We start from the raw sequence: 19,919 nt of genomic DNA, 5'->3' as shown, positions 1-19,919 counted from the left end.
TTCGAAGGCCATCAAGCTCAATGCACCCCCCTTTTTTTTAAACATCTTTATTGGAGTATAATTGCTTTGCAATGGTGTGTTAGTTTCTGCTTTATAACAAAGTGAATCAGTTATACATATACATATGTTCCCATATCTCTTCCCTCTTGTGTCTCCCTCCCTCCCACCCTCCCTATCCCACCCCTCTAGGTGGTCACAAAGCACCGAGCTGATCTCCCTGTGCTATGCGGCTGCTTCCCACTAGCTATCTACCTTACGTTTGGTAGTGTATATATGTCCATGCCACTCTCTCACTTTGTCCCAGCTTACCCTTCCCCCTCCCCATGTCCTCAAGTCCATTCTCTAGTAGGTCTGTGTCTTTATTCCTGTCTTACCCCTAGGTTCTTCAGAGCCATTTTTTCCCCTTAGATTCCATATATATGTGTTAGCATACGGTATTTGTCTTTCTCTTTCTGACTTACTTCACTCTGTATGACAGACTCTAGGTCCACCCACCTCACTACAGATAACTCAATTTCGTTTCTTTTTATGGCTGAGTAATATTCCATTGTATATATGTGCCACATCTTCTTTATCCATTCATCTGTTGATGGACACGTAGGCTGCTTCCATGTCCTGGCTATTGTAAATAGAGCTGCAATGAACGTTGTGGTACATGACTCTTTTTGAATTATGGCTTTCTCAGGGTATATGCCCAGTAGTGGGATTGCTGGGTCATATGGTAGTTCTATTTGTAGTTTTTTGAGGAAGCTCCATACTGTTCTCCATAGTGGCTGTATCAATAGGAAAAGCAAACCAAGAGTTTGTGAGGATTCCAACCTCTGTACAATATTCACAAGCCAAGCAATGCTTGATTCTCTAGTTTATTTTTATATCATTTGTTGGTGGAGCTCCCTGGGATAGCCATTTAACCTGGAACAGACATTAAAAACAAACAAACAAAAAGTAAACAACAACCAATCAACATATACCTCAACAATAGCAATAAAGTACATATGCATGTACACACACAGACATACATCATATGACATATATGTATATGTATATAAACAGAGATTTATGAGACTGACGTGAAATTTGGGAATTAATCTCACAGTGCCATGTTTCTCAAAATTTTTAAGTCAGAGAAAATCTCTTTTGTGGATAATATCCAAAGAAGATGGGATCAATGAGCTATGAGTCACTATGTAATGAATGTGACAGGTGTTATGTCCATGGAATTGAGGAGTTCAGAGCTTTCTAAATGCCCGGGCTCTTTCACCCTCACTTCAACAATCCAGAGAGCCCCTAATATACTATGCTAGAAGAAAAAAATGATTATGTAGGAAGAGCTTTTGTAATCTATAAAATGGTATACGAATTTCTTATTGATATTGTTATACAAAGATGAGAAAAGAGGAACTTGGAATCTGCACATGTACTCAAATTAATACGATACAAAGCAAAATATGATGGGTCCCACAAAATGTTACAAATAAGGAGCTACAGGGAATCCATCAAAGGAGGGGGAAATTATATCAGGTGGCGCAGGGGATGGAAAAAGGCTTCTTAGAGAAGGTGGCATCAGATATGGGCATATAAGGATAAAATAAGCCTGTACGAGATATAAGGGAGAGAGAAAGACATTCTACATGGAGAAAACGGTATGGGCAAAAGCACAGGGAATGGTGAGGAAATCATATCCTTGAAAGTCCTGTGTGATCATGACTTGTGGCTTCTCTTTAGATGTGTTTGCCATTCCTGACCACACCATAGAGGGCAGCTCTTCCAAAGTTAGGGACTGATACCCTGGTGGGACCCATTCCACTGCCCATTAGTGACTAGTAGCCTCTTTTTTTCCTTTTAATAAGATGTTCTTTTTATATTAACTAGCTTTTAAAAAAATTACCTATTAAGTAGAGGTCATTTATAGTGGAGAGAAGCAAGCAATATACTTTGATGGGAGTGTAGGGATTTTAAAGGGCAGGTGTCTGAGGTCAGGCTGGAGCTTTGCTGGTAAACTAGGACCTTAAGTGTATAGCTGAGATGTTAATACTTAATTGGTAATCGAAGACTAAGTGGGTGAAGGAACGTGATCTAAACTGCCAATAACAAAACTTGCCTTGAGCTCTGCCTCATTTTCTCTAGTCTTACTAAATTCACATTGATCCTAAGGAGATTCTTTTTCTTTGAGAACTATACAATACTTGATTTACTAATATAGGGTTAGCAGGCTACAACTAACAGTAGACATTGATTACAAGGATTTCCAAAATCATCTTTTTAACCTAAGAAACCACAGAGGTAGAATTCCATTTGATTGAAAAGTTTTCTTTTTTTTAAATTGAAGTATAGTTGATTTACAATGTTGTGTTAATTTATGCTGTACACCAAATTGACTCAGTTATTCATATATATACATTCTTTTTATATTCTTTTCCATTACAATTTATCACAGGACACTGAATATAGTTTCCTGTGCTATACAGTAGGACCTTGTTGTTCATCCGTTCTATATGTAATAGTTTGCATCTACTAACCCCAAACTCCCCCACACCGCTCCCCCTTGGCAACCACAGGTCTGTTCTCTCTGTTCTCTCTGTGAGTCTGTTTGTGCTTCGTAGATAGGTTCAGCTGTGTCATATTTCAGATTCCACATATAAGTTATATCCTATGGTATTTGTCTTTATTTCTGACTTACTTCACTTAGTATGATCGTCTCTAGGTCCATCCATGTTGCTGGAAATGGCATGATTTCATTCTTTTTATGGCTGAGTAGTATTCCATCGTATATATGTACCACATCTTCTTTATCCATTCATCTGTTGATGGACATTTAGGTCGTTTCCATGTCTTGGCTCTTGTGAATAGTGCTGCTATGAACATTGGGGTGCATGTATCTTTTTGAATTAGAGTTTTGTCCGGATATATGCCCAGGAGTGGGATTGCTGGATCATAGGGTAATTGCAAAGTTTTATTGATGAGCCACCTGTAAAGTACAACATCTGGCATATTGCAGGTGCCCAATGAACATTTGCTAAATGAAGTTCGGGGACTGTAGCTTTTTTATTCTCCTCCCACCCCCTGTTCAAATACTTTCTATTTAGAGGAAGTAAACCCTGAGAAACAGGCAGTGTTTTCGCCAGGACAGCCTGTTAAGAAATCCTTGTTACCCCACAGGCCCAAATTGCGATGCCGTTGCGTGGCCATGCCCCATGAGTGGCACATGTTGTAATGGCCACTTTTAGGCTTCCTGTGGCCTAAAAGGAGGGAAGATCCTCATGAGGGTCTCTAAAGACAGGGGTGAAATGAGGCAGCTCTTCAAATTGCAGAGACACTCAACTCTCTAACCAGAGAGACCTGTATGTCAAAGAAAATATTTGTAAAAATTAGCAGCAAGTAAGATTCTTTTACAGATGGGGTGTGTCCCTCCTCCAGATTTCCCAATCTGAAATGTTAACTGGGCAAAGAACCTTCTATTCTGATTGCGAGTAAAATGAGTACACATGCTGTGACTAATGTTGGAAATTATAACACCTGCCACTTACTGAGTCTTCCTAGACCTCACCTCGTGAAATCTGCATGTCAGGCTAGTGAGGTGGGGATGAAATTCATTGAGAGTGTTGGGATTCCAACCCAGGTGCTTGTGCCTCCAGAGCCTGTTCACTTTCCCGCATGCCACCTAAACTCAAAACTCTCTTGTGGCTGGGCCTGTGAGCCATGGCCGCTGAGCCTGTGCATCCAGAGCCTGTGCTCCACAACGGGAGAGGCCACAACAGTGAGAGGCCCGCGTACCGCAAAAACGAAAAACAAAAAAAACTCTCTTGTGGTGGTCCTATGGTCTTAGAAAGGCCATCATGTATATATGAATATTTGGGCAGGCTGAATAACCTAGGCTAGAAGTGACAGGGGTGTTGTAACTTCAAGGATTTATTAGTAGGCCTTTATGCAAACCTAACAGTCACAGAACTGGAGAAAGAAAGAAAACCACAGGGTTGGCCCACCCCAGGAAAACTAGGGGTAAAGACTCTGAGCGTGCTCTGTCGAGGGAAATGGGGAATGGTGGGACTCAGCATACAGAAGTCCCCAAAGAAGCCTTAATAACCTCAACTTGGATGGAAGTTCTAGTCTGAAGATCAGAAAGAAACAGGAAGGGAAGAGAGTGAGCTCTTTTCTCTAACCTTATATAGCCTGGGAGTCAGAGGCCCTCGATATAGCTCTATATCTGACCATGTGGTCCAGGGCAAGGCTCTTGGACTTCCTGTCTCATAGTTGTTGTTTTTCTTTTTGTTGTTGTTTTTAGCTAAAAAGTAGGTAAGATAATGCAAGTGTAAGAATGAATATGAATGATATTCTAAAAGTGTGTTAATGGACTAAGCCTGTCAACTAATGAGTTGTCAGTTAACAAATATTTGTTGAGTGCCAACTATATGCTAAGCACAGTGGACGTAGAGTGCGTAGAGAGTAAGACATGGATGAGCCATGAGCTCAGGGAGCTTAGAGTTTTATGGAAGAGATAGAAGATAAACATGTAATTTCTAAATTATAGGCAGTGCTGTACAAATGCAGTGGTGTTCTTCATATTTATCACATATTCTACTGCCACCAGGTTTCAACATTACTGTCAGTTTCTTTGCCTGAGTTCTGTAGATTCAAGGCTGGCTTTTGCAATTTCTCGCAAACTGCATATAAATATCTAATTCAGATTCATTCATGGCACCTGTGGCGAGACCAGGTGTACATAAAGTAGAACTTTAAAGTTTCCATAACACTCATGTTACAGAAGCTAATGTTCTGCCCCACTAAATATGCACTTCTTTGTTCCATTTCTCAATGTTTTGAATTTTTTTGCTCTCACAGTTTGAATCGAGCATAGCAAGCTGCCGAGATAACTCAATAATCTCCCTTGCACTTGAATGTTAGCTTATTGAGATTGGGCAAGGCTCTAGTTGAGAGCAACAGAGGAACTTCCCTTTAGAAGTCAATGGCAAAAAGAAGAGCAGTTGTTCGGTGAGGAAGCTGTTGTGCATGATGGCAGCTTGGGTAATTAGTAGGTGGCTGGCGGTAATTCACAAGTGACTCAAAAGCATAAAAATGGTTTCTGCGTGGTAGGGAGGGAGAAAAAAGCCCTGGGCAGTCACAGGCAGCAGAGCCCTCCCTTTCTACCCCACCAACCAGCCATCTTGCCCCCTTGTCAGGAAATGATGAGGAAATTATATCTGGAAGCCCCGTATAATCATGGCTTACGGCTTCTCTTTGGATGTGTTTGCCATTCCTGACCACACTATAGAGGGTGGCTTGGAAAAATGAGGGATTGGTGCCCTGGTAGGACCTTAGTTCTACTAACTCATTAGTGACTAAGAGTCTCCGTTTTTTCTTCTAATAAAATGTATGTATTTCATACTAAATAGCATTTTTTTGAACCACCTATTAAGATCAGACTATTACGGAATGGACCTTGTGTTTCCCAAGCACATCTCTCCATTTTTCTGGCACTCAGTTAACTTTTCTCTAACAGTTTGTTGCTCAAGCTGATAAGAGACATTGAAATCTATTGTTTCGTATTTTTGACGATCCATGTTGATGATGATAAGGGTAGAACTATGGAGACAGTGTAGAGACCATGAGAAAACTACATTCCTTTTCTTCAAAGTCAGCATGCAGGAGCAAGTATCTTTTCCCCCAAAAGTTTCAAAACAATTTGTCTGGAAGTAGAAAAGAAAATCGTTTGGCATGTATAGATATGTGGGTAAATACATCTCTATAGGTTTAGAATAATTGCCTTGGGTTCTAGGACAGTGAAAATGTCATTTAACCAAATAGTTATGTAAGGATTGTTAAAAATACATGATATATTGCTCTGCACACAGGATGCTTACCCTCTAGCTGGGGAGCCGTGCCATACTAGCTGAAAAGTTAAATAATGATACCAAAAAAAGCGCGAGTGTTTATTAAATACCTCTCAATGAATCTATGAAACAGACCTACGAGGGAATAATTATGATAAATATATAGGTGAGAAAGCTGGAAACTGAGCATATTGTTCAATGTCACACAGCTAGGTGGTAGGGCTGGGGTCCAGCACAGATATATCTGATGGCAAATTGCTTTCTGACCCTACTAATTCCCATTCTCTCATTCTTGGGACTCCAATTGCGTCTATCACTCCAATGAGGACTGTATTAAATGATCTATTTCTGTGTAACAAATTTCCACAAACTTAGAGGCTTAAAACAACTCCCGTTTACTAGTTCACAGCTGCGCAGAAGTCCAGCATCCTGTTACTCAGGGTGTCACAAAGCTGACATCAAGGCGTCAACTGGGCTGAATACTCATATGCAAACTCTGGGTAAAATCTTCCAAGCTCATTCTTGTTGGCAAAATTCAGTCCCTGGCAGCTGCAGGACTAAGGTCCCTGTCTCTTGCTGACAGTTACTCTGGGGCTGCTCTCAGATCCGAGGTGTATTCCTTGCCATGTGGCCCCTTCCATCTTCAAGCCAGCAGCAGCCTATCAAATACTTCTTGCACCTAAGATTTCTGACTTTTAGACTCAGATTTAAAGGGCTCGTGTGATTGGGTCAGGCCCACCCAGGTAATCTGTCTCTTAAGGTCAATTTGGGATTTTAATTACCTCTGCAAAATCCCTTTTTCCATATGATGTAACAAAATCACAGGAGTGTCATCCTATCATAGTTATAGGTCAGGTCTCACCCACACTCAAGGGGAGGAGATTATATAAGGTCATTGGGGAACATCTTACAATTCTGCCTACCAGAAGGACTCTACGAAGCTGTGGAGGAACCTAGCAATCAGGAAACAGGAAAAATATATTTCCTTAAAACTGTAAAAACTACAAAGGAGTAAAACAATGTACGGCGCTTGAAGTAAACGCAAAAGACAATGAGGCTATAAAAGAAAACAGGACAGTCAATTCTTCACCAACAGAAGTGTAAAAGAAGTGATTTCAACCAGGAAACCCTTATTTTGAGAGCCTGAGTCACCGGTGAACAATTTGTTGTAGCTGCTGCTGGTAGGGTTCCACCCGTATTCCCTCTGCACTGTCAGTTCCAGTACATGGGGCAGCTGTCTTCTGCCAGCTCAGGTCATTCTCTGCCTGAGGATTTTCTTTCAGCCCTCTCCTGGGACAAGCCGGAAATGCCAGGGAGTTGATGCCCTGGGAAGAGCCCTCAGCCAATGATGGATAGGAGTTGGTAGAGACTACCCAAGTTTCCTAACCCCTCAGGTAACAAACCTCTGGGGGCGTATCCTACACAGTCTCCCAGAGTTCCCTGATCGGAGAGCCCGCTGATAAGATACGGTAGTGGTAGTTGATGTGCTAATACACCCTTTATTGGTTTCCTTCCCTTCCCAAACTTACTCCCTCTAACCTCACTTTCCAGATAGAGTACTTTCACTTAACTTCTTGTCTTGGTTTTTAGACATGTAGAATAATAGTGACTGTATCTTTACATTTGGTTTCATGGAAAAGGGAATGAACCTTGAAGACAAATCGTCTTGGATCCCAGCCAATGTGAGAGTTAGCTTTAGTTTTGTTATCTGTAAAATAAGGACAGTAATACTTATCTGGTTACATTAAATGAGGCAATGATTGTGGGTAAACTGCCTGGCTCACAGAAGTCACTCAATAAAGCCTAAATGTTTTTTCCTTTCTCTGAAGTCTTCAGTGTCTTCCTTACTGGTATTTCTGCAGTTCCAGGAACCTGCTTTCATGATCCAAACAGCCTGCCCTCCCTAGATGTAGCTAACTCAGAGGTAGTGGAGTAAGCACAATTTTCTGTGCAATTCTATTTTTTCTATAAAACCAGAACATTTTATTAAAAATAAATAAGCCAAATATTTAACACCTGTATATTGAAATTGAATATGTTTGGAACCAGGTATTTAAAATACCTGAGCTTTTTGTTTTGTTTTGGGGGTTTTTTGCACTTCACTCTGTTCTCCTTAAAAGTTTTCTGAATCTCTATGGCAGTACATCTAGCCTTGGAAACAAAGCATCCAGAGCGAGCACTTGACCACTTTTCAGAGAACAAAGCTCTGTCTGATTCAACCAGAAACCAGGTTTTGTTTTGTTTTTTTTCTCTACTTTGGGCATTGACATAAATCCAGATTCAAACCCACATCTTCTAACATATGTCGGTAGGACAATTACACTAACCAGTTGACCAAAATGCCATTTTAATGCCAAGGTAATCATAAAAGGTATGAAATATCAGAATGTTGATATCTCTGGCATCAGAGAGCCTGGGTTTAGACCTCAGCTCTGTCACTTATTAACTATGCAACCTAAGGGAAGGTAACTTCTCTATGCCTTTGTTTCCTCATCTGTCATGTGGTGATAATAATGGTACCTCCCACATAGGATTAATGTAAGAATGAAATGAGTCGATGCATGTAAAACACTTAAAGCAGCTCCTAGGGACTTCCCTGGCGGTCCAGTGGTTAAGACTCTGTGCTTCCACTGCAGGGGGTGCAGGTCCGATCCCTGGTCAGGGAACTAAGATCCTGCATGCTGCACAGTGCGGTCAAAAATTTTAAAAACAATTAAAAAAAACACTTAAAGCAGCTCCTTGCACAAGTTCTTTGTAAGTACTATTATAATTTTTGCTCTGATTATTTTGTTAATGATCTCCCTTGTTATGTTGTCTCTATCAACATATGCAGGTGGACACTTTTTTTCTCCTCTCATAGTGTCTATGTCCTGGAAGGGTGCTATTCTAAAACTATTCACTTGTTCTAGAACTGTTCACTTGTCTGTATCCCCATGGACCTTCAGGTCTTTGAGGGCAGCCCTGTCCTTTTAAAATTTCTATATCCCCTCGTTATTAGATAAATTAACCTGAACTAGAAACTATGTAGTTAGATGTTTTCTGTCCAAATTCATATTTTGTACAATTAAGCAATGGATTCCATGAGAGGCTTTTTATGTTAATAGTACGAGAACCTAAAACATTGGTTAAGCCAGCCATGCCACTTATTGGCTGTTTGACCTTGGGAAGATGACTACAGCTATCTGAGCCTCAGTGTTCTCATCTGTCAAATGGGTAGAATGATGTAGTTTTTAGGGTGGTCATAAGAATTAAATGAGATGATATGTGTCTAATGCCTGGCACAGAGAAAACTTTCTTGTTAACAATTACGATTTCATTCTTTTCCCTTTAATCCAAAGTGCTGCTCAACAAGAATTCGAAGACAACTGGACAGGAACCTCACCTTTCATAAAATGGTGGCATGGATGATTGCACTTCACACTGGTATGTTCATTAAGATATTTGAGATTGCAAAGAAAACTTGGAACCAGAGTGTTCCCTCTAAGATATTTTTAAAATAAGGGATCAGCCTTTGCAGGTAGATTAGGTGGTGATTGGATGTGTACTTTTTGAATGAGTTCTATGAAAAAATATTCGCCCCTCTTTCTGCCATCCCAACACTAGGATTTATTCCTTCAGGTCTTAAAACTTTTTCCCCTTAGGCTCTTCTGATAAAATCCCAGTGTATTCACCCTTTTACACACTTTTTAACATCAAAATTGTTTGTTAGTCCACATATGAGAGCTTTTATTCATTCATCTTTTAAATACTTGGTTGAACATGTAGATTCATGGATTTCTTGCAATAATCCTACAAGGGCCATAGCCCATAAGTTGAGAATTTCTTAAGATAGCCTTTATTAGCTAAACACTTTCTTTTTATTATTGTTTATATATATATATATATATATATACATATGTATATACGATAGTATTCATGTGTTTATGTATATTTTGTGTTATTATTATAATTATTAAGGTGGTGGTGGTGGTGTAAGAAGGGATCCTTATCAAATCTCCACTAACTTATCATAGAGTCAGGGGCTGCAGCCAGAAACCCAGCTACAAATAAAATTGTACACACACTTCACCCTCTTTGTTTCTCTTCTGTGCCCTCTTCAGCGATTCACACCATTGCACACCTATTTAATGTGGAGTGGTGTGTCAATGCCCGAGTCAACAATTCTGACCCTTATTCAATAGCACTCTCTGACATTGGAGATAAGCCTGGTGAAACTTACCTCAATTTTGCTCGACAAAGAATTAAGGTAAGCCTCTTATTTCCTGATTCAGATGTTCTGTAGACATTAAAACTGAGGATTAGATTTCAGTGAGTGAAGAATTCTACTTGGTCAGAACAATGACAAAAGTTGACTATCAGAGGGACAGTTCTGTAGGTTCTAAGAATGTGGCCACAGAGAAAATGTCTCCCACACTCCTGATCCCATATGTAGAGGGTCACTAGATGTTCTCCAGTTTCTTAAAGTCACCTATCAGAATGTGTATACGTGGAGCCTGGAGTAACACAGGCTTATCCATGGCAACGCCCAACAGTCAAAGAAAGCCAGGAACATAGTCTAGTCAAACAAAGTTGGGTTTATTACTTACTGCAGCAAAGAGACCTCACACTATGAGGAAGTCGGGGGCATCTCAGGAGGGTGTTGAGAAAGGCTTGCTGTGGGACTTGTTTTAGATGATTCAGGAGGGGTTTCAGGAAGCAAGCATTTCCTCTGGATCAGGTATGGTCAGGAATTGGGGACAGTTCCAGCGTTGGGTATCTTAATAATTTTTTTTCTAGGAGGCAGAAGAATGGGGTTAAATCTGTAATAGGTCAAGAGGCAGCAGTCACCCATGCTTTTGTCTTGGCTCAGATAAGATTTCAGAGTGGTCTCGTTTTTGTGTCAGTCCATCACAGTGACAGAATGACCTTCTCTGATGTTGGTGTTCTATGAAATCGTTTATGTGAAATAGGGAACCCTCTGGCTGAGGTGTTAATACCAGGTCAGCCACCAGCTGACATCTGTCAGCAGTGCATTTCCTCTTTCTTGCCTACAACATCTGAGAGGTGGCCTATGTCTGCTAATTGCTCCAGGGGCAGCCATTTGGGGAATCCTCAGGCAAGGACTTTTTCCCTTCCAGCAGTTGCTGAGGCTTTCTACACTCAGAGGGAGAAGCTCTAAGTTATCTTCATGTGCCGAATTCCAAACATGTTTCCTTGTCTGTTTAGAATAGATTACAAGAAGAGTTCCATGATTTTGTAGAAATAATTATCCTCAGGCTGATATAAAAAAATGTGCCTGGTCTATTTAGGGACAGAATTAAAGCACATCAAATAAAATAGAAATTCTTTTTCTATAATGTCTTGGATAATTTTTCTTTTACTTGTTCATTGTACAATGATACGTAAGGGTGGCCGTGTTAACATATCGAGTGAGCTGACACTGCAGTGCTGTGCCCAGATCTCTTCAGATCACTTTTACTATGTCTGTGCTCCCCTACCCTTCTGTGTGCTTTCACTTTCAATTTCCTCTATTTGCTTTTGTTCCTCAAAGGACTGCCCTGGGGCTACTGGAGTCCCTTTGCCCAAAGTCCCTTTGCCCATATCTGAAAGGGCCTGGATAGCTATCTCGTTGAGCAGCTCTTAACCAATAACTGATGGGTGCAGGCCATGAAAACCCAGCTTCCTTGCCTTGAGTCAGGATAAACTCTAAGGTGTAATTTACCCTCCACAGTTCCCCTGCAGCATCAGGCTGAAGATTTGGCCCGAGATCGTCCTCTTACCTGACTTGTTCCTCTTTCCTATCCTATTAACCATCCCCTTACCAGCTTCTTCTGGAGCACATTCTTTCTAAATCCTCATCTCAGGATCTGCTTTGGAGGAATGCAGCCTAAGATGTTAGGCATGCACAGAATACATTTACAAACTAAGCACTATGACACTTTTCAAATCAAAGGGAGAAAGAGCTTCAGAGCCTTTTAGGACATATAGTTGATACTTTCTTTGATACTCCCTTAGAACTCTTTCTGTGTGTCAGTTGATATTTCCTATGATACCTCAACCATGTAAGACTTTTTTTTTTTAACATCTGTATTGGAGTATAATTGCTTTACAATGGTGTGTTAGTTTCTGCTTTATAACAAAGTGAATCAGTTATACATATACATATGTTCCCATATCTCTTCCCTCTTGTGTCTCCCTCCCACCCTCCCTCTCCCACCCGTCCAGGCGGTCACAAAGCACCGAGCTGATCTCCCTGTGCTATGCGGCTGCTTCCCACTAGCTATCTACCTTACGTTTGGTAGTGTATATATGTCCATGCCTCTCTCTCGCTTTGTCACAGCTTACCCTTCCCTCTCCCCATATCCTCAAGTCCATTCTCTAGTAGGTTTGTGTCTTTATTCCTGTCTTACCCCTAGGTTCTTATGACATTATTTTTTTTCTTAAATTCCATATATATGTGTTAGCATACGGTATTTGTCTTTCTCTTTCTGACTTACTTCACTCTGTATGACAGACTCTAGGTCTATCCACCTCATTACAAATAGCTCAATTTCGTTTCTTTTTATGACTGAGTAATATTCCATTGTATATACGGAGATGGAAACAACCTAAGTGTCCATCATCGGATGAATGGGTAAAGAAGATGTAAGACTTTTTTAAATTTGGAAATATCTATTCCAATTCTACACCACTCTGTTGGGGGGATGGTTAGGATAATCTAAAGGGGGGATGAAAATGCCTATTGCCTTATTCACTGGACACTTTATAAATAGGTAGCCCTGCTTTTGAGAGCCTACAAATAATGTGTGTGTGTGTGTGTTTTACAGAATCCCGAAGGAGGCCTGTACGTGGCTGTGACTCGGCTGGCAGGCATCACTGGAGTTGTCATCACGCTCTGCCTCATATTAATTATCACCTCCTCCACCAAAACCATCAGGAGGTCTTACTTTGAAGTATTTTGGTACACACACCATCTCTTTGTGATCTTCTTCATTGGTCTCGCCATCCATGGAGCTGAGTGAGTATTTAAACTCCAAGAGCAAGTATTTTATGTCCCTCAGTTTCCGGATGTGATGCTCTGTTAGAGGCACAGTGACCTCCCTGTCTTTGTGTGACCTTAGCCTGTCTGCTGAGGGAATATGAGGGGAAAACAGAAGTCACTTTGATAGAAACCACTCAGCACCACTTTAGTTTCTGGTACCCGACTCATAACGATTCATAGTGCGGTTATTTATAGCAAGCTGGAAAAATACACCAAAGTTTTGAATATCTTTGCAAGCATATAGAAAGCACGCTGAGAGTGCTGGCAGGGTCTCGGATGTCTCCAATGATGTTTCCTGTGGCTTAATCCCTAGAAAATTAGACAAGCTCCCAAACCAGAGAGGTTAATGATTAATCAGGTGAAAGGGTTTGCTGTCGTTCAATGAGTTTTTTTGTTTGTTTAATTTTATTTATTTTTGGCTATGTTGGGTCTTCGTTGCTGCACGTGGGCTTTCTCTAGTTGTGGCGAGCGGGAGCGACTCTTCCTTGCAGTGTGCCGGCTTCTCATTGCAGTCGGTGGCTTCTCTCGTTGCGGAGCACGGGCTGTAGGGCTCAGGGCTTCAGTAGTTGTGGCTCGCGGGCTCTAGAGCGCAAGCTCAGTAGTTGTGGTACACGGACTTAGTTGCTCCACGGCATGTGGGATCTTCCCGGACCAGGGCTCGAACCCGTGTCCCCTGCATTGGCAGGCAGATTCTTATCCGCTGAGCCTCCAGGGAAGTCCCCGTTCAATGAGTTTTGATTCAAGCCAATCATTCACTGATCGCCTACTGTGTATGAGGACCTATCTCAGGCACTGTGGGGAATACTAGAAGGAGAAATACATGGTTTTGCCTTCAAGCATCCTAACATAATAAAGGGAAAAGCTAGCTTCTACTGAGCATTTGTTGCAGACATGAAATGTTTCTTTTAATCTCCAAAAGGTAGAGATGCCCTTACTATCCCCATTTCCAGGGGAAATTGTAGACAAGGAAACAGACCAAAAAAGGTAAAGTGTGTAGCCAAGCCACTACCAGTTTATCCGTGGCATAGCTGGGGTTGGAGACCGGATGGGCTAAGGCAGGCCATGATGAATGCTCTCATAGAGACACACGGTGCCTGGATGTGTGGCTGGGAGAGTTTGCCTTATTGGGACCCTTCTTTCATACCAGGCTTTCTTTTTCTACTCTTTCACACTAGCTGATTCTCCCACCTGCACGCAAAAAGCAGACCTGGGAAGTTCCCCGGTGGGTATGGGGCTCCAGATAACTAAGGGTGGAGGAAGTAGGTGTCAAGGCTCAATGACTCTGGTCTGAGTCAAGTCAGCCTAGAAGTGGCTGAGACCTAAAAAGGGGAAGGGTGGAGAGAAGCAGCCTGTGGCAACCCCTCATGTGCATTCTTTTTTTAAAATTTATTTCATTGAAGTATAGTTGATGTACAATGTTATGTTAGTTTCAGGTGTACAGCAAAGTGACTCAGTTATACATATCCATTCTTTTTCATATTCTTTTCCATTATAGGTTAGTACAGGATACTGAATATTGTTCCCTGTCCTCAAGTGCATTCTTGATCAACTTGCTAACGCTGACGCCTGGTCATCTCTTTCTAAGCACTGAAAAATCTTTGTAGACAAAGACTCTCTTAACTCTCCTAAAAGCATTTGAGTATCTTTAAATGGGACTCGGTCATCATCCAGCTGTTTCAGAAAATCCTAGAGAAAAAAAAAAAAACAAAACTGAATTTCTTCCCCTCTCTAGCTTAGTAATTCCACCACTTTACGTTTGTATAGTTTCATAGATATGTATTTTCCTCTGGAGCCGGCAGAGGAGATATATGTACCCCGTTCTCCATCTGAGGAGAATCTGCTACTTATGCTGGTTGGCTGATTGCTCGGTCTCCTGGCTAGGTAGCAGCTGAGCTGGGATTAAAAGCCAGGTTTTCTGACTTCCGGTCCTGGCATTGAGAAGAGAAGGAGAAAATCCGATTTTTTTTCTATCACTTACTCCCCAAGTGACCTTGAACATTAAGAGCTTTAATAGTTATCATTTGTTGGACGCTGACTTTGTGTCTGGCGTTTTATATGCATCATGCCAGTTGATTACTAAAACGAACTTTTAATGAGGTACTTATACCTATCTTATAGCTGAAGAAACTGAGGCTCAAAAGAAGTTAAATAACTTGCCTAAGGCCACCAAATTAGCAAGGGGTGGACGCGGGATGTGAAACCAAGGCTGTCTGGCTTGGGTCCAGAATTGCTTTCACCAAATCATTCTGCTTCTGGTTACCTAGTCTCTCTAAGCCTTGGTGTCCTTATACATAAAATGAGAGTACTAATACTTACATTTCAGGCCTGTTATGCGAATTACCTGAAATAATTTGTGTACAGTGCCTTTCCCAGGCTTGGCATGTGATAGATGCTCAATACATGGTAATTCTCTTCCCCAAGACCTAGGGATAGAAAGCGATGGTTAGTGACCTTGAATTAAAACATCCTCTGAATATACCAACTGGCATAATAAATTTTAGGTCCCCCAAACAAACTTTTAGGTCCCCCAAGCAAAGGGCCTTCTGTGTCTCTTCTTATTATGTATTCTGAAGACCTTGTCATTTATGTTCCTTCAGGTCAGGGACATGACTTAACTTTGTGCCTCCCTCCCTCTGTTCCCACTCAACCTGCATTGTCTTATGTTTTAGTAGTTGCTCAATTAATATTTATTGAATTGAAGTGAATGGGCTCCGAGCACTTCAAGGGACACACCATCAGCGTTGATGTCTGTGAGAATGGCATAATCTCTACAAAATTAAGTCATCTTAAGTGGATTTCAACGTTTTGGTTGAATTTAGACTATTTTGAAACAACAAATAAAAGATTTGTACTGAGCCTCAGGGCTACTGTAAATGGTTGTATGGGTTGTCAACTACATAAGGGTGCCTGGCCAAGGGGAAGAAATTAGCCCATGCTCTGCTGGCCAAGCTCTTGCCTCTAGAGCTGTCCTCAAAGAGGGGGCATCTTGTTCTAATTTGCACAATGGTACTGTATGGGCCAGCGGTTGCTCTGTTGGATTTGCAGTTTTTCTCTTTTTATTTGTTTGTTTATAAATGAGAATAATACTTGAAACAGAAGCACTAATGTTGCCTTTCAGAAAACATGTACTGATGATCCAAAACTTACCCTCTATAATGTTATATATAAATATCCTTTGTGCCATTGTACGTATTTTTTTCTTTTTCTTTTTCTTTTTTTTTGGGCTACATTGCACGGCATGGGGGATGTGGGATCTCAGTTCCCCGACCAGGGATCGAACCCACAACCCCTGCAGTGGAAGCATGGAATCTTAACCACTGGATCGCCAGGGAAGTCCCCATATTTTTTTTTTTCTATTACTAAAGATCATGAATTTTCTTTCCCTTCCTCTAATCTATTTGGAGGGGGCAAGAAGTATTACTTTTAAGTGAAAAGTATAGGAACCATATGAGAATACTAATAAAAATATGTCAGAATCTCAGAAAACTAAGAATTTAATCTCTTGTTTCTTAATGTTCTGGACTTACATTTCCTCCTCAGGCGAATTGTACGTGGGCAGACCGCAGAGAGTTTGTTGAAACACAAGCCAAGAGAATGTTATCAAAACATCTCACAATGGGGAAAAATAAAGGACTGCCCAATCCCAGAGTTCTCTGGGAACCCTCCTATGGTATGTACAATTCATTGTAGCTATTATAGTTTCATTACCAACAATCTTCAAACTGTGTCTAAGAAAGAGATACAAATGTCATAGAGTTGTCCGTTACGAATGTCACGGAACTGCTAGGATGTTATAAGTATCCAGTGTTTTTCTGCTATGCTTATTGTCTAGAATTAGTTCTTGAAAAGTAAGCTTTACATTAGTCTGTTATGAACATCCTGATATAAAACTTGGAAAAGTATTGTTTTTTAAAGTGCTTTTGGGTTCAAGAAGTTCTACCTCTTCTCTTCTGGTTGTGATGGCCACAATAATACCAGTTAATGATTTTCAGAGGGATTCCATCCTGAGCCGAGTTGGAAAGCTCAGATTATGATTTATAAGGAGGCAGGAGCCTCTTCAGATTCCAGGAAGTAAGTCTTTCTATACAGCTTTCAGAGCTGGGAAGGAAATTTGTGAGGTGGCACATAGAGCTGCCATTAGGTATCAGGAGGTCCCGTCTATGAGGCATAAAGGAGGCTGCAGAGCCAGGGTCATGCCATTGGCACTTCATGGTAGAGCAGGAGTGTGGCAAGGATGACCAAGGGAAAAGATGCTGAAATATTTACCTTTTGTTGGGAGCTCTGAAGAACTCCGTTTTGTTTATTCTCAATATCTCCGTTCCATAGAGTGAGCAGTGGACGCTGTGATCTTCATACCCTTTCCCCCATTGGCAAGCAGTATACTGTATTGGTTATTATGCTAGCCATTGGTACAAAACTAAGCAAAAATCAACCTTTGTACAGGGCTTCTGAACAGGAGGATTATTTTGTCCTTAAGCACAGTATAATATAAAGGCAAATTTCCCATCCCATTTTCTCCTTCCTTTTTTCTGACTCTCATAATATAGGAGTACTCTTCCTCTAGAAACAGCATGCTGTCTGCGGACTCAACATCTTTCAGCATCCTTGCTCATTAATGAAAGCAAGCAGACACATCAGTGAACTACCCCCACTACATGCAGACATCAATAGAAAGGATTAAAAGGGAACTCTATTGCAGGTCCTCTTATGAGCCGGGGAAGGCACATTTCCTTGAAGACAGCTAAGTCAGAGCGCTGCTACCTTCACAGGCATCTACCTCAGAGGAGCTCCTGGGTTTCTGGGGAGATTAGAAGTGATGTCCAAGACCTGGCTCCATTCAATGGGGCCCCAGGTGGCAGCCAGGACATAGATGGATGATGCTAGACCGTTTGAAAAATCTGTCCCATGAAAATGAAGGCCAGTAGCAGAGCATTTATGACTTCCGGGCAGATATTCTTCAACTTAGGCTGGAGATAGGGACATTTGGGTGCTCTCAACTTCCAACAATAACTTTCTTAAAATTTTTCATAGAAAGATCATAGGCGAGACTATGGGAAGCACTCTGGGATTTTTTTTCCCTCTTGGAATCCCTTCTGGAATGTTGTATTTTAGATGATATCGACTTCTAAAATTCTTTGCTACTTCAGATATTCATCTAGGAACCTAACTGACTGAATCCCAGGATGGATCTGTTTGGCCTAAATGTTTTTGTATAGCCAGTAATGCCACGGGGTAATTCCAGTGTTCTGAAACACTGCAGATTCTGACAAGAGAGCACCCTAGAGAAAGTGCATTGCATAGCTCCTAGAACTTGCCAGGATATTGGAGGCAGAGCTAAATTCTAGTGTGGAATTTCTCATGTTGCAAAGAATGAAGCTTTGGCTACATGACCAAGAGAAAGTAATTGCAACGTTGCATTAAAAATACGATGTTGTTGAAATGCTATCCTTTAGAGAAATGTTAATTCTGAAACCAACCTTACTCTGCTGTAGGGTTATTGCAACTCCTATTGCGACAATAGGAGGAAATCCCATTCTTGTGGGAAGTTCCTCTTGGGAAAGTTCCATACTGTAGATATAGTTCCCCAATGTGGGCAAGGAGAATGTTCATTTTTACTGGCTCAAAAATTTATTTTAACTTTAGATATTTTAGAAGAAATTTACTAGTCTATCATGGAATATTTAAACAAACCAAAAAAGGTGAACTTCTAAAATGTTTTGTCCCCATGAATCTTTTATCAACTACCGCCCCTTAACACATCCTTTTTTCATTGTTTGCTCTGATTACAGACTTGGAAATGGATAGTGGGTCCCATGTTCCTGTATCTCTGTGAGAGGTTGGTACGGTTTTGGCGATCTCAACAGAAGGTGGTCATCACCAAGGTATTGGCTGGGTTAGGAATTACTAATACTATCTAACTATATCATGGACAAGTCTATCCAAGTCCTCTATATCATTGTCAGATCTCACTTTTACTCAGTTTATTTTGTTTAAACTTAGAGCAGAGAGATGACCTACAGTTTGTTTCAACGTACCTAGCTTGATAATCAAATGATTGGGCCTTTTAATTGGGGAAACTAAAAGTTAACATTTTCTGTTGAAAAGTGAACCCAAATGTTTTGTGTAAATGAATCCCTGTGTGTGTGTGTGTGTGTGTGTGTGTGTGTGTGTGTGTGTATGTAGAGGGGAGGAGCATAGAGAGATGATGTGATTAGTTAAGAGTAAAGAAGCAGGGCTTCCCTGGTGGCGCAGTGGTTGAGGGTCCGCCTGACGATGCAGGGGACGCGGGTTCGTGCCCCGGTCCGGGAGGATCCCACATGCCGCGGAGCGGCTGGGCCCGTGAGCCGTGGCCACTGGGCCTGCGCGTCCAGAGCCTGTGCTCCTCAACGGGAGAGGCCGCAACAGTGAGAGGCCCGCGTACCGCAAAAAAAAAAAAAAAAAAAAGAGTAAAGAAGCAAAAGAGGTGAGTTCAAAAGGTCATGCACTGAGCCTTAAAATATTCAGATGCCAAAAGAACCAGGGAACCAAGGGCAGGTCTCTGTGCTTTGTATACAGTCACAGAGTATCAGAGTTAATGTACTCAAAGTCTCAAATGAGCTAATAACTAAACTGCATTTAGAATTGAATCCGCTAACTTCAAGTATATAGTGGTTTTTCCCCACACGTCTATGCTGCTTCTTATCATTAAATAAATAAATATCCAACTAAATAAATAGAAACGGAATTGCCTTATTATAGTTTCAGGAAACATCAGACAGGACTATTTTTATCAAATAAAATTTAGTTCAGTTCAGAAAGTATTTACCAAAAGCTTACCATGGGTTGCTTTTGCAAAACACAAAAAATCTTCCACTCCACCACCCTAGCTCTTCTTTCTTGGCATCTATGGAAGGTCATAGTAAAGTTAGTCCAGCTGGCATTGGAAACCTTGAAATATAGGAGGCCACAACAGTTCTCCTTTTATGATATTTATATTGTACTATGAGAAAAAGCCCACAGATCAGCAAAAAGAACCACCACAAAATTTCCCTTACTAGACTAGAATGAACTAACCAGACAAGTATTTCCTC

General features: G+C 41.1%; 1 protein-coding gene and 1 long non-coding RNA gene across 3 annotated transcripts in view; one reads left to right on the top strand and one right to left on the bottom strand.

The window, feature by feature from the left end:
• Positions 1-19,919, top strand: part of CYBB (cytochrome b-245 beta chain) — a 35,762-nt gene that overhangs the window by 4,173 nt on the left and 11,670 nt on the right. For both annotated transcript variants that reach the window (XM_022565595.3, XM_022565596.2), the window contains 5 exons: positions 9,167-9,251; positions 9,929-10,074; positions 12,635-12,825; positions 16,390-16,519; positions 18,639-18,731. In XM_022565595.3, coding sequence (XP_022421303.1) covers positions 9,167-9,251; positions 9,929-10,074; positions 12,635-12,825; positions 16,390-16,519; positions 18,639-18,731 — 645 coding nt within the window. The remainder of the gene's footprint in view (positions 1-9,166; positions 9,252-9,928; positions 10,075-12,634; positions 12,826-16,389; positions 16,520-18,638; positions 18,732-19,919) is intronic.
• LOC149744344 (uncharacterized) lies at positions 850-3,255 on the bottom strand. The gene is made up of 2 exons (XR_016391440.1): positions 2,681-3,255; positions 850-912 (listed from the first exon to the last, which is right to left on the bottom strand). It is a non-coding gene; the product is annotated as an uncharacterized LOC149744344 (long non-coding RNA).

Source organism: Delphinapterus leucas, chromosome X, assembly GCF_059928025.1.
Source record: "Delphinapterus leucas isolate spDelLeu-1000000601 "Yukka" chromosome X, BTC_Dleu_Yukka2, whole genome shotgun sequence".
In the NCBI taxonomy this organism is placed as follows: Eukaryota; Metazoa; Chordata; class Mammalia; order Artiodactyla; family Monodontidae; genus Delphinapterus; species Delphinapterus leucas.
The sequence above is the reverse complement of the archived record's forward strand: the minus strand, read 5'-3'. Positions and strand labels throughout refer to the sequence as shown.